The sequence below is a fragment of the Epinephelus fuscoguttatus genome, linkage group LG15 (assembly GCF_011397635.1).
Source record: "Epinephelus fuscoguttatus linkage group LG15, E.fuscoguttatus.final_Chr_v1".
NCBI lineage: Eukaryota > Metazoa > Chordata > Actinopteri > Perciformes > Serranidae > Epinephelus > Epinephelus fuscoguttatus.
This window is the reverse complement of record NC_064766.1, coordinates 10,287,430-10,302,637: the sequence shown is the minus strand read 5'-3', so window position 1 is coordinate 10,302,637 and position 15,208 is coordinate 10,287,430. Positions and strand designations below refer to the sequence as shown.

Below are 15,208 nucleotides of genomic sequence, written 5' to 3'. Positions count from 1 at the left end.
ATATTTTAGATAATCTAACAAAGAAACACATTTGTGTGTAACATGAGATTTATTTGTCAAGCACCTGGAAAAGACCTGACCCCCCTCCTAAGGTTTAGACATGTTATATTGAACAATAAAATTATGTCATCTAGTTGTTAGTCTGTCAGTTGAGATTTTTATAAGGTCGAGTTGAATCGCATTATGCTCTACAGTGCGATGTTAGGATGTCTAAATCAATTTTAAGTGAGACTATGTAAAGTTTGAAAGAATGGTGTTCAGTCAAAGTTGCATAGTCTCACTTTAATGTATTGTGCAGTGATACTATAATACAGCCTGTGATTTACAGTTTACATGGTATTTGGAATGGTGAAATGACATACTGTAGTCTAAATATTTTACTGGGTACTTAAAGGGTATTTTAGGCAAAGGGGGAAATAACTTACACTGCAAGTATTTTTGTAAGTACTGGGTACCTATAAGGTACATTGTGCTAGTATATTTGTATGTCTGTATATGGTAACATTCATTGTTTGTGTGTATACTGTCTATATCATATGTGTGTGGGTTCAACCCTTGACTGGTCTGGCAAAATAAAAATAAAATTTTCTTCTGTATTTCCAGTTGAGGTATAAATAGATGAGGTCATTCAAACGTCCAGTCTGTCTTTCTGCATCACCCGCTAACCTGTTTTGTATATTATCACCTTAGGATAGTTGTCATGACTCCAGTGGTTGTTTAACATGTAACAAAATACAGACTTGACTTCCCCAGAACATTCATAAAGTCATATTCTCCAACAGAGGTACCATTCTGGTTTGCATAATTTCTCTCCCATGAAAAGGGTGGATCAAAGGTTACTAAAAACCTCTGACTGCTCGACTGAATCTAGCAGGACACAGAGGTGGAAATAATGCAAAAAGCGAAGATGCAAAGGTAAGTACTTGCAAATATAAAAGATACAAATATTTAACTTGGAAGCCTCTTCTGTGTACATGGCGTGTGGTTAAGGGTAATTATTTTTTGTGTCTGTCTGTGTGCTAGGATGTTCACAGGACGTGACACAGTATGCTATCTGATGAGACGATATTTATCATGGTGTTCACTGAAACTAGTCACACGCTTTCAATATGAGTAGACACGATAAATGGGAAACCGCAAAAAAATAACTCACTGTGAAAAACTGCTGCAAGCATCAAGGTTGATACGCTAAGGATGTCCAACAACAGCCAGATGACTGGGATACATGGAAATACTTCACTTCTCTGTGGAAATGACCCTGTGTATTATACAAATACCATGGGTATTGTGGTGGACTGGGTGATATTCTTCGTGGGACTACCTGAAGTCTGCCTAGCCTGCTACGCTCTTCTGTGTCTACTCAAGAAGGACAAAGCCGCTCCAGTCTTTGCCATAAACCTGCTCCTGTCAGATCTCATTCAGATTGGGATCACAGTCGTCTTTATCATAAGTCGTTTTTTTGATGCCACCTTCCACCCCTTCGTCAGGGCCCGCTGCATCGCACGACTGTTTGTCCGCCTGGGACTGACCTCCAGTTTGGGTTTCATGCTGCTGATTTCTGCAGAGAGGTATTTATTGGTGTCCTGTCCAGTGTGGTACCGCACTATGAACACTGCAAAGTTATCCATCCTGATCTCAGTTTGCACGTGGATCTTTTCACTGGCCTACTCCTCTTTGGATTATATCTTCTTGATTCACACCAGATTCTCCTTGTTGCTGTTTTCCATCATCTGCCTCCTCCCTGCCCCATTTCTTCTGGGTTTCTTCATAGCCACGTGGAAAGCCCTCAACAAGAGCACAGCCATGAGACATGAGAAGAAGAACAGGAGGAGAGTTTTGGGGGTTCTGAGCCTGGTATTGGGGACATATATAGTTTTGTTCTTCCCCTTCTGTTTCAGAAACCTCTACTATGCTCTCAAAGGTGATAATGCCTCAGACAAGGAGGACACTTTCAGGGATTTTTCCAGTGTTTTGACCAGTGCTCTGGTCTATCTTAGTCCTCTGATAGATGCTTTAATCTATATTTTCATCAGGAGGGACATAAGGGACACAGTGGAAGCATTTCCCTGCTGCAAAAAGCCTCTGACAAAGCTCAGAGAGTTTCAGGACAAGCTAACAGACACTTCCCAGGCAGAGACAGCTTTATAATTAATTTGATAAGTGGTTTAAAAAGGGAACTGCATCTCTGGGGGAGTTTTTCATCACACCCCTTGCATGGTGACTTAGACTGAATCATCTCCTTCTCGCAAGTTATGCCTAACTGCATTGCATTTCTGAACTGCCTCATGAACCAGAGGTGTCCTACATACATAAAGTCCTATCTCACAAAGTAGGAAAATTAAGTCAGCTGTAAAACCCAAACCACTATAATCATGCTCCACAAGTTTCTTATTTCAAGATATTTGTGAACACACACAATCACATTGTCTGAACAATTGAAGATGTCTTTGAGCACAAGCTGAAGTTTTCTAGGGAGACATTAGCCGACTTGTGAATTAATATAAATGTCTTTGCTTGTTACATGTTTTTACTGTTAGTTGATTTTTACTTTTACTTGATTGTTTAAAAAACAACATGTACTTTATCTACATCTGCGGTTAAAGTAATTATTAAAATGATCGAGTGGAAATTTGCCCTATTTAAATATAAGGTACTCAAGCTAATTGCAACAATTTCTGTCTTTGGGAGACACCTAGTGGCTTTACTGATGTAAAACCACAGCACCCGTCAGCCATGGTGTGCCAGGAGACGTGGTGGTGAATTGATAAGACAATGCGTCCAATCAACAAAAACAAAAGATTGTCAAGTTGGAAAATTGTCCAAGCAACAAGATGTTCTTTAACCAGGCTGCCGGTCCTGCCACAGCTCCATCTTTAGCTGACAGATACCATAGTGGGCTGCTCCTGTGACACTGCAGGCTACTGATGTACCCTGCACAAAAGACTGTAACACTCTCAAGCAGACTCATGTGGTGCAGCTGAACTGCAGAGGAGGAAGTGGGTGACTTATCTTAACCAAGATAATTAAGTTGTAGACACTGATATGCCATCACCACAGTTGGTCGCCTTTCAGCAACAGATACAGTGGGCTGAGTAAATGAATGAGTGATCACTGTAAAAATGCCCTAACAGATTTAGGACTTTTTTGGTTTTGGGTGAAATGTTCCGCCACCTATAGAATGGATTGACATGAAATTTGGTGCAGATATTCCTGATCCCCAGAGGATGAATCCCGATGGCTTTAGCGATCCTGTGACTTTTTCCCTAACAGATGTCAATCATTCTCTGTAGATGGGACACCATAGTCCACCTACAGAGAGGTAGGTGAACAAAGAACTAATATCCTACCTGAAGACCTAACTCGATGAGAATACTGACAAACTGCATTTTCATTTTGACACCAAAACGACATGCTGACATGTTAAAGAAAATGCAATAGACTGGGGCGCTTTTTACCTTATCACATTGAATATTGTCAACTGTACAGCAGACTAAAGCTTGATTCATGCCTAGTGCATTCACAAGTGTTTTCATGGCCAAAGAGATGTCACAGAATCAAGTACATCCTTTGTGGGGGTCTTGTACAGTGTGTTTTCGCCTGTCCATGCACATCCAAAATTTTCTAACAACCTGGACGCATGTTAACGCAGGTTTTTGATACAATGCATCCTACTATTTGGGAGAATATCAGTTTGCAGTGAAGAAAAACTTGCACGGAGTATAAAAGATCCAAATGTTTCTTCACGTGGAAAGCACAACTGAGGCTTAAGTCCTTAAAAAGGAAATGTGAAATCCCGTTATCATTTTCAAACTGTTATAAAATGGCATTTTTGTTTTAAGTTAAATATTACTTTGCACAAATGGAAAGTCAGGTTTATACTGCATTTTTATGTTCAAATTTGAATTAACATTTGAATATTGCCCACTTTAAAACGGGGTATGAATTTGAAAATTAAATATCAAACAGTTTTTCCATGTTTATTTCATTATGGTCATAGAACGCCCATGCAAGTATGTGAAAATAAAAATACAAAATGGATTATTGCATTTTCATTTTTACTGAAATAACACATATGAAACCACATTTTCACTTAAAAGTTTAAATGATCATTTTAATAAAGTCCTCTATGAGCTTCCATACAAGTCAGACTAGATTTTAAATGTGATTATCTTACTGATTTAAAAATGCATATATTTTTGCAGTGATCCATAACAAACCCAGGTGGGATGCTATAGCTATTCATTGGAATGTATACACCCTTCAGACCTATTTTTTGGCTTTATTCATTTCTATTAAGTTGCTGTATATTGTCTCCAGTTGACCAAAATGTGATGGGAAGAGGTCCAAGTACCTGCTTTTGACTGTGAAGATGGTTGCACTAGATGACAATCAGAGTAATTCTGGCTGTTAAATTAGACACAAAATAGCTAATTAAAGACTGGCATGAGAACCCACTGCATCCTTATACCACGTACAATGCCAATAACTTAACATTTGAAACAATTTTTGTCATCACTGAGACTAAATGTGATTTTAAAAATCAAAATATTAATTCTGGTTATTTTATGACAACGGGGTGGGGGTGGGGGGCAATCATGCACATCTGTCTAAATCCTAAATCACCGTCAGATTGATTCAGCCCTGCATTAGAGGTGTGTGTGCCCGGGCCTGCACTCCTATGTGAGATGCACACTGAGAGCCAATGTGGAGGTAACCGTGGTCACTGTTTCCCAGAGGACCGTCTGGCGGCGAGGGCCATTAATTATAAGAGACAGGGAGACAGACAGCTAGCCAGCTAACCAGACAGACAGAAAGACAGACAGTACCGCAGAGAGCGCAGACAGGCCTGACAAGAGCAGGCCCCGACAAATACAAAGAGAGGAGGAAGAGCAGCACGCACGGCCAAGAAAAATAATCCTCCCCGTGTAGCGAGTACAGCTATCTGCACCGCCCCTGCTTCTCCTCCTGCCAGTGGACTATGAGTAAATACATTCAGGCATAATAACCCTTTGTCATAAGAGAAAGAAACGCGTTTTACGACGGAGATAAATAATTGAAAAAAATGCGGCTGTCCGACTGCGCATCCCTGGGAGTGAATAGGGAATTGCTGCGCCAGTGTCCCGGCTGAGAGACGGAGCCGATCTTACCCAACATAAGCTCCTGAGCTCTTTCCCCCGTGTCATTACACAATATCGCTGCCAAAAATCATCGTTTCAAACATGGTAAGTTGTTTTTGTGTTATATTTATTGCGATTATGTCGGCGACGAGCGGCCTGTGGGGGAAATGCACATCCGGGACTGTATTTTTTCGAGAAGTCATAATATTTTATGAATCATAACTTGTTATGATGTGGGAGCGCGCGTGGCGTGCAACAGGTCGCCGTACAGTAGCGGGGACGCGCATCTCACCGCCGTATTTTGCGCTTGTTTCAAAACATTGGTGTAAAAACGTGCGACCGTCGTATACGCGAACATATTGGCAAGATGGCACGAAAAATACGAGTGCGTTGTTGGCACAATGGAGTTCTGCTTTATAAAAGCAACGATATTAGTCCATCTCTTTTGACTGTTTGATAACTATGAGAGTTATCACTTCTTTCTCTTTGACAAAATATTATCGATGACGCGATGACGCGCATGTTTATAGCCTAATTGTTCGCTTTTTAATCATTTTATAGCCTATTGTACGGAAACCACTGCTCGATTTGCATAGAAGAGTATCCAGTTCCACTACAGATATGATAAAAGTCCGGAGTTTAACTATCATATTAAATGAATGGGTCTTCCACTGTCCAACAAAGGAAGACCTATTTTAAATATTTCAGACACAAATCATTACCAGATCTGACTGGTAGGCTACCTTTTCAGGACCTATAACATTCCGACTTTATATCAAACCTCGGATGCATTTTATTATTCTGTCCAAGTCTCATAGAGACAGAGAGGACGTGGGAGGGTGTTGGGGGGTGGGGTGTCACAGGGCCCGGGTGAAAAATTATTTCCCTCCTCACTCTGGCTGTGTCTTTCTTTCACTACCTCTCTCCACGTGGTAAGCAGTCGGGATGAGGGTGAAAAGGGAGCATTGTGCCTCCAGTCAGTGGCCTTATGTGTTGGAGAGGCTCTGAGAGGGTGATGTTCACTCAGCTGTGCTCCCTCTACGCCATTGTTGCAAATTCCACCTCATTTCAGCCGCTCTGTTTACTGAGCTCACACAGGAGCCTGTTTCAGAGGTGGCGGAAGCACCATGAAACCTCACTCACCTTGAATAGACTTAGATATGCGTGTGACAAGGTGGCCTCTGGCACAATATGTTTGGGTTAATGTCAAGAAAAAAACAGATATCATTTAACCGAGCCTGCTTTGGCTTTTGCGCCCACCTGTGCATAGAGTTTCCTTCTGTTCGGCACAGGAAAACACACAGTGAGGTTCAGATTTTATATGCTTATATGAGTAATCGAAAGCTCAGGGAAAGGCCTTTATGTGATGAACTTGAGCGTCAATGTATGAGGGTTTACTAAAGAGAGGCAGTGGACTCTTGGCTCAAAAGAAGGGGTGTTCACTCGCCATTTGAATGCAAAGTAGTGGATGAACAAGTGAGCTGTGTGTGTGTGTGTGTGTGTGTGTGTGTGTGTGGAGAAGGAGGGCCAACGGTGAGTTTTGAGAAAAGGGAGACATGTTGAGAGAAACTGTCACACATGCCTCTTTGGCACCTCTGTTTTTCTTTGCACCACAATGCCACCAACGTGGACGCGCTTCATTGAGACTAAACAATCCAGAGGATCCACTGTCACAGTTTTGGAGATGATACCTTAGTTCTTCTTCCTTTTTTTCCTCTAAGTAATTTAGATACCTACTTTTTTCAGTGTGCAGGGAGACAGAATAAAAGTTGTGTGTTGGCCAATGCGCCCCTGCGTCGGTCCCATCCTGCTGAAGCATGTCCCGTCGGAAACAGAAACGACCCCAGCAGCTTATGAACCTGACCCTCGGTGCCTGTCGGATACTTGAGCATGGTGAGAAATAGTCTACATATCAAAAGAATGCTGGGAATTCAGTGGGATTGGATTTACATTAAATGGGATGTTTAGAGTTCAAATAATTCACTTTTTCTCAACATTACAGAGATTGTGCCAGTTAACAGCTAATACTGACAGTTTATTATGTTATGATATGTCTTGTGTATCATTCTAATGCGGGCCTTTTAACTGATGCTTTTTTGCACTTGTGACCTAGGATAACTTGTCCAACCTCATATGGTAAAAATCATATACCGAAATGTCATTATGGGTGCTTAAAACTTGTTTTTAATGTTGTTGATTAGAAAGTAATCATTTCATCTCCATTATTATTTTAAAATGGTTTCTTACCTTACTTGTTAAACAGTTGAATCTATTTAATTTGCATTATGTAATACTTGAACGCTAAGAAAAGCAAGGCTTGTTGGAATAATTGGCTCACAGACAGTCTTTAATTCATTCTGTGTGGTTGCAGCCATTTGCTGCTTTCTTTGCCCTGTAAAACTCAAATGTCTTCACTCTTCATCACTGCCAGGTTCAAAGAAACAGACCACCCAGAATGGTGGGATATACAGTTAATCCCCAGAGAAATAATTGGAGAAAAATAAAATACATTGAATTTGAAAATGTGTTATGAGAAGCAAGGTACAGGTTTGGTAGAAGCAAAGAGATGAGCATGAGAAGGTTGGGGAAAAGAAACTTTTTGAGGCACTGTATAAGGTGTTCAAACTGCAATAGCATTAGACCCCATTGTCCCCTTTCAGCTTTGTTGCTGGGCACTGAAGCATGAACATACCCATGAAGAAGTGTGTGTGTGGGTGTGCACGTAAGTGTGTGTATTTGTGTCTGTCTGTTCACTCCAGTTACAGGAGTAGGGCCCACATTGTGTCATAAAACTGTAGCTTTCCAGCAAACAGAAGTTCTGTATGTGTTAGCAAGTGCACGAGCAGCCCTGTGCATACAAAGTGTTTGCTCTTTTGTATCTGTGTGTTGTGCATTGACAGGTATACTGAGTGTAGTGCTTTCACATCTGTCTCTCTATGATTTTTGGGGCTAAGTTAGCTTGTTGATGGTCTGTGAGTCATTATGTCTGTCTGCGGGGCTGTTTGTTTTCTTTGCACGCCACCTCTCTTCCTCTGCCTGGCCCTAAACCGTATCAGGAATGCGACCTCAGAGTGTTTAAGGTCAAGTCTGCCAGCCAATCAGGCATCCAGTACAGTGTCCAGTACCCAACCAGGACCCAACTCTTCGCACCCCATAGGGCTACTGGGGGAAGGGCTCTTAAGGAGATGAAAGAAAGACAGATTGAATGGGGGAAGAAATGAAGAAAGAGGGGCAGGGATGGAAGAGTGTCTTAGTGTGGATGTGGCTTCTTTTTATTGGGTGGGGGGTTAAGTCCATTGTCTTGTGCGTGTTGCCCTGGAAACAAGGTAGGCTCCTCCACGGGTGAGCAGTGTATTCTTGCAGATCAGTGGAATCTGTGTGTGTGTGTGTGTGTGTGTGTGTGTGTGTGCATGTGTTACATGACTTTGTGTGTATGTGGTGGTGACAGTGGTCGGGAGGCTGCAGTTGATGAGGATAGACAGGACAAAGAGGGAAGGTAAGCAGTGGTGGATGATAAGGAGGTGGAAATGAAGCCTAGAGGTTCCAATTGTTCTCAGACAACTGAATTATTTCCTTTCCTAGGCATCAAGTAGCCCTCTATAATAGCATCCTTTACATCTTACTACTCTTTTTTTTAAGTTGTTTCTAAGTGTCCTGAAATGTGGATTAATATAGTAAAAGTAGCAAAATCGTCTTTTTAAAAATCTATATTATAGAAAAAAGACTGTAGACTATTATGTAAACCTTAATTATTTTTTTTACCATTAACAATGATAAAAATTACATGTAGATTTTCTTCTTTCAATTTTCGTAGATGACAACTTGGCAGTGAAGTCACACTCCTTTCAGTTGATGCTGGATTCTCCCTTGTGCTCTCCATCGTCCTCTCTTCAAAGTTCCCAGCTGCCCATCACTCTCCATTCATCTTTCAAGGGCTCTCAGACCCCCCCTTTACCCACTGAAGATCCACCGATATCCTGCTCACCGAGCCAGCAGCTCAAAGACCCAAAACCCTCCCTCTCTCCTGACTTTCCTGACTCATCCCTCTCTTCTCAAAATCAGCATCTTCCTGCCCTCCAACTGTCTGGCTGCATTGCTACATCTTCTGCAAGTGCCCTCATCCACCCTTCCCGAAGTGCACACATGGCCTCTCCCAAGTTGGGGCTGTCAGCCACCACCACCACCTCTTCTTCCTCCTCATCCTCCTCGGCCTCCCTGTGTCCTCCACCACACCCTGGAAGCCCCAGCCGTGTTCCTGAGGGCCCCCCAAGTCCTGTTACCCCCACTCCCAGCCCAGGAGTGACATCTGCCTCAGCTGCACCCTCTAGGGCCCAACTGAGCATTGCCCTAATCCTGGAGGAGCTCCGGGTGCTACAGCAAAGGCAAATCCATCAGATGCAAATAACAGAGGAGATCTGTAGACAGGTGCTACGCCTTGGAGGAGCCTCCTATACCATAGATACACCCTCCCAGCATCTTCTCCCTCCCCTGCCACAGCTCTGCCTGGAAGGTAGCAAAAGGGCAGCCAGCCCAACTACCCAGCCAACTGCACCCCAGCCATCCACCTCTGTTGCGCCTCTCCTGGCATGTTTCTCCTCCCTGCTCCCATCTCAGGGAGCTAACAAACCCACAAAGCCAAGCAGTTCCTTGTCTCAAATCCTGCAGCCCCACAAGCCCCAGATGGAAGGGACAGGAGGGACTGCAGGGCCTCATGGTTATCTGAGGGTGAGTTCTCGATCCTCAGCTCCCTCCACCTCTTCTTCTACTGCCATCTCTATGGCTTCCTCTGCCTATCCTCTAGCCTTGTCCTTAGCACTGCCCAACCGCTACCTTCATGAGAAATCTCCAAATACCACTTCAGTGAGTGGGTTCCTAAACTCATCCCTCCCCACAACAGTATCTATGGTGCCAAACTCCCCAAATGCTCTGCAGTCTTTCTCTGGAGGAACAGACTCTTCCTCTGTCTCCAGCTCCACCACTTCTGGCCGCCTCCAACATGCCTGCCGCTTCTGTGGAAAAATGTTCAGCAGTGACTCTTCCCTACAGATACATCTACGCTCACACACAGGGGAACGACCCTACCAGTGTCCAGTGTGTCTCAGCCGCTTCACCACACGAGGCAACCTCAAGGTGCACTTCCTACGCCACCGTGAGCAAAACCCGGAGCTCTCACTTTCACTCCTGCCACCTTCTTTATTTGGGGTAGCATTGGGGGCCACTGGGGGATCAGAAATGGGACAGACCATGAGCAGTGGTAGCAGTACTAGTGGCATGAATATGATACAAAAGAAGCCAAAATGCAGGCCTGAGGATGAAACATGTGGAGATAATGTTGAGGCCAGTGGTACTAACACTGGTTTTTCTCTGGGAGCCTCTGGAGGATCTACCCCTTCCACCCTACCCCTGCCCCCTAGTGTTGACCTGGCTTTGATTTCCCACTCTCTCCTGCAGCTCAATAGGGCTGCAGCTGTAGCTGCTGCAGCCTCTATCACCTCTGGCTCATCCCACTCATCCTCCTCCTCAACTTCCACGTCTTCTCTGGCTACCTCCCTCCTCTCCAACCCTTCCTTGTCTTCGTCTTCCACCATCACAGGGTTATTCAAGGGTGCCAAACAACAGCACTTTGATGAGAACACTCCCCCTCACGTCCCAATGCTTTCTCCTGCTGCATACTCCCAGCTAGCCCACCTACCTAAGCTCCTTTTCCCATCTGTCTCTACTTCCTCATCTACCCCTGCAGCACACCCATCCCTCTACAACCATCCAGCCTTGGGCTTGCTACGCACCCCACTACCCTCTACTCCAGGCTCCCACCAACTTGCTTCTTCCAGCCATTCTCAGCTTTCTTTCCCCTTCTCTTCATTTCCTAAAGTCCCAGGTCCAACCACCACCACTCCATCCTCTCTGCCCTCCTCCATGGCTACCTCCACTCCTACATCTGAAACCTCCAAGCTGCAGAGGCTGGTGGAGAAGCTGGAGAAGGCACCCTGCTCCTCTTCTCCTTGGACATCATCCTCTCCTTCCTCCTCCATGCTTGAGATGTTATCTAGCAGTGCCACTACCTCTTCAAGTTCAGCCAACAGTCGTTTCACAAATGCCAGCACTTCGACCACGTACGTCATGGCGTCCCCACCAGCTTCAACTCTCGCTTCCACTTCTGTTTCAAACTTCACCCATGAGATGGTTGCTGCCCTGGGCATGAGTGCCAATGGAGCAAGTGCAATGGCGGGGAGCTTGCTACCATCACTAAGCATCACAGGTCCAGCTGGTAACCTGACAACCAATCAGTGTGGAGTGTGTCTACGAGTTCTGAGCTGTCCTAGAGCACTGCGTCTGCACCAGGCTACGCACCTTGGAGAACGCCCTTTTCCATGTAAGATATGTGGCAGATCCTTCTCAACCAAAGGCAGCTTGCGATCACATTTGGCCACCCATCATGCTCGACCACCTAATGCACGTGTCCAGAACTCTTGCCCACTGTGCCAGCGAAAGTTCACTAATGCCCTAGTGCTCCAGCACCACATCCGTATGCACCTTGGTGGACAGTTGCCCACAGATGGCACAGATGATTCTGCACATGAGATGCAAGCTGAATCTAATGCCAAACCCTTGTCACAATCACAATCCCAGCCCACTGACCCAAATACTGTCTCAAGTAAAACACCTCCTCTAGCAGGCCAATCTAAGAGCCCAACTCCAAGCTCACCATTTCAAACTCCAGCAGTTGGTTCAGTCCCTGTATCTGGCAGTACGAAATCGGTTGAGTTTACCAAAAACCCCAGTAAATCTGGGTCCTCCAGCCCAGACCTCATCCCCCCTGCTGACCTTAGCCCTGACCCCTTCATGAATCCCACCACACAAACTCCACCACCAGGCAGTGTAGAACCCCCTGTTCTTTGTGTCAGTGCCCCCTTGCCAGCCTCCCAGCAGACAGCTCAAGCTTCCCCAGTTGGCAAAGACAACCAAGCTGAACAAGCCACTGCTGACGTCCATCTTCCTAAATCCACCCCCTCACCAATGTCCTCCTCTGTCACCAAAACCACGGTGTTATCTAATGCTATGGTATTGGACTGCAGAGAGGATGAAGCACCTACCTCCTCCGATGCCTTCCTTGGCTCCAGATCAAACCTGGAGGACTTACAAAGCACACCTGCCCTTGGTGACCCCTTTGCTTACACCTGTCCCAGTACCTCCTCTGACCCCATCCCAAGTCAAGATGTTTCTAATGTAAATGCAACACCAACCTTGGAATCAGAGTCAGTCTCCCCAAGGCCCCAATCACCAGAACCCATGGAAGAAGACAAAGATCAGTCCTCCACACCAGCAACACCAAAGCAAGACCAAGCAACTGTGCCTGATGATGACTCCAACATGACGTCCACTTCGGAGACTGCTGACACTATTACTGTTGAAGTAAGGGGTGCATCACAGAGAGCTGCCACTTTTGTGAGGGAGACACGTCAGAGCTTTCACTTTGGTTCGTTTGGAAGGGAGGACCGGGTGGAAGGTGTTAAGATTAGTGGACTGGCTTCAGTTGAAGCACTGGATGGTTCTGTCCCCATCAACCTTGCCCCAACCCTTCCATCTCCAATGTCTCGTCCAGAGAAGAAGACCTATTGCTGTGCTGAGTGTGGAAAAGAGTATGCCAGTCGCAGTGGACTGAAGGTGAAGAAAAAAATTGTATGAAAATTGTATAAAAATAACTATACTGACGAGATGTATGGATATATTGGCACAGTAACTGTAGTACAATGCTTTTTTAGAAGACTGAAACAATATTTTAAAGCTTTAGTGCAGAACTAAAGATCTAAAATATAAAATTCTTTATGTATAAAGAATTGCTAAAGAATGCTTTATGTTCCAGGGGCACATGAAGCACCATGGTGTGCTAACCAAAACAACACGCCCACCTGCCAGGAGTAGCCGTTCCTCTGCTGACCAACTTCCTTCTTCTACATCTATGACTTCCTTGAACATTCCTGCCACCAGGAGCTCAGCAGGCTTCTGGAACCAGTACCAAGCCTTCCTCAACACCAGTAACGAGCCAACTGATGACCCAACAGCTGGCAGCCAAGGAGAGAATGAGTCAGCACAGTCGACAAAATCACCCAAGAGATCTCAGATGGATCCAAGAGCCCCAGAGGAAGCTGGGGAAGAGTCTAGTGAGGGGTCATAACTCGACTAAGAGGAATCAGCTGGTTAACATTCTGGTGTTTTCAATCAATGTTTACCTTTTGGTGAAACTGTATGAACATTTGCGTAGTACTGCTTCCTTAATACATTTCCAGTAGCCTGTCAGTTTGATAGTCAGAGTAATATGTTTGTATGTGAAAGTTGTGAGTCAATCAGCTTGGTCTTGTTGTGTTAAAAAAAGGAGACAGCTAATGTACAAATAAAATGAAAATAATCAAGAAGTAACATAGTCCAGTTTTTGCTGGATTTGATGATAAAGTGACACTACCTTTGTTTGGCTGAAGTTGTTAATAGTTTGATGCACCTTCTATAAAAAAAAAAGTATCCCCGTTGTATCAATGTATCATATCAGACCTGGGTAAAATAATTTTGAGTTTTTGCTCTTTTCAGCAACAGGCACAGATGGATAAGATTTACCACATTTGAACTAATTTGATATTATTAGCTAATGTGTGAGTCATAGGATAGTACACTTAAAGATCTGTTTCAAATAACATGAATGTCAGTATGTAAACAATGCGGTACTCATTGTGTTGTGCCATGTACCAAATTTGATCCACTGACACCAAAGGAGGCTCAAGCTAACCAAAATTAATTTCTTTGCCAATGCTCCCAACCTAGGTCTGTTTCATATCTAAAAGATTATTTCCTTTTAGTCACAGAGGGAACTGACAAAAATGAGGAAATTAGGTAAGCTAAGTTTTGCTTTGCGAGAGCACACAAGGCCAACAAACTGAATGTGTTTCTGTGGGGAATATTAAGTCTTTTGTCCCCCATCTTGTGGTTCAGATAAACTACTCACTGATGTCATTGTGATTCACTTTTCACTATATTGTCCTGTCGAACCAGAAGCACAGCTGCAGTGTTTGTGAACCCAGTGAGGACATGGTCTTGTGTGTGACCTTTGACCTTTAGCTTTGTGTATATTATGATTGTTGTTTGGTCCAAATGTAATATCTGTAACACTTTTTCAGTTACTAAAACTTTAAGTTGCAATATATATATATCAGAAGTCTATGTCTGTTTGTTGTAAGCTGTACTTTCAGTATCTCCATATTAAAAACCAGTTTGGACAAAAAATATCTTGCTCTGTCTTGAGAGAATTTGACATCACAAAATGTGTATTAAGTGGTCTACTGACTTATTATTTTCCATAAACACAGCAGGTATACATGCACATAGGCATTTGCATGTCCAATTATAACGTCCATGATCCCTCACAGTTACACATCATGGATCTCTGCTCTGCCAAGACAATCAAAGCTCCCCTCTCTTGTGTCTCATCAACTAAGGGGAGTGGAGGAGGCCAGCTGTCTTTCCTTAGCTATGGCCAGCGCAGCAGCTGAGCTCCAGTATGTGTGCACATAAGGCTGGTGACAGGAAACATGTCTCAAGTCTTAGAAATTTAACTCAAAGTGTGTATATATTTATAACTTTGTCTCTGTATGCATGTGCACACATAGCAGATAATAACGCATCCCACCTAAGGCATTTATGGTCTGGGACCAAAGCAACATTGTCTTTACAAAGGTAGAGAACAACGATTTTCCCTTTTAAGTAAAAAGTGGCACACAACAGAAAATATTCCGAGGTCAGTGTGATACACGGATGTAGCAGGAGGTTATACAGGCTACCTCAGTTGACATGTCAGTGTATAAATGTATGTGCAATGTATGCGTTAGGGGGCGCTATTTCCCTTTTTAATACAGTTTGATGCTGCATAATGTATGTACATAGTATGTTTGAGGCCTTTTGAGCAGCACTCATGAACAATCAGTGTGAGATAGTAAACATCTGTTAGTGTTAAAAACATTTCATTACATGACAGACTGTAATAAACTGATAATGAGTTTCTCATGTTTAAGACCTAACAGCGTGAAAGAATTAGTTTAACAAAA

The 15,208-nt window shown here is 43.8% G+C and overlaps 2 protein-coding genes across 3 annotated transcripts; both read left to right on the top strand.

Annotated features, from left to right (window-relative positions):
* The first annotated feature begins 784 nt into the window (after nt 1-784).
* Nucleotides 785-4,484, top strand: LOC125901620 (formyl peptide receptor-related sequence 4-like). Its single transcript, XM_049597357.1, has 2 exons — nt 785-915; nt 1,024-4,484. Exon 2 carries the CDS (start codon nt 1,195-1,197, stop codon nt 2,146-2,148), a length of 954 nt encoding a protein of 317 aa, XP_049453314.1. The 5' UTR covers nt 785-915; nt 1,024-1,194; the 3' UTR covers nt 2,149-4,484.
* Nucleotides 4,485-4,658: 174 nt separating this feature from the next.
* Nucleotides 4,659-14,378, top strand: sall2 (spalt-like transcription factor 2). Of its 2 annotated transcripts, XM_049597354.1 has the most exons (4): nt 4,659-5,222; nt 6,864-7,010; nt 8,932-12,782; nt 12,982-14,378. In XM_049597354.1, the coding sequence occupies exons 2-4, from the start codon at nt 6,935-6,937 to the stop codon at nt 13,291-13,293; spliced, it is 4,239 nt and encodes a 1,412-aa protein (XP_049453311.1). In that variant the 5' UTR covers nt 4,659-5,222; nt 6,864-6,934; the 3' UTR covers nt 13,294-14,378. The 2 variants fall into 2 exon arrangements, with proteins under 2 accessions (XP_049453311.1, XP_049453312.1); XM_049597355.1 differs by lacking the exon at nt 6,864-7,010.
* The last annotated feature ends 830 nt before the right edge of the window (nt 14,379-15,208 follow it).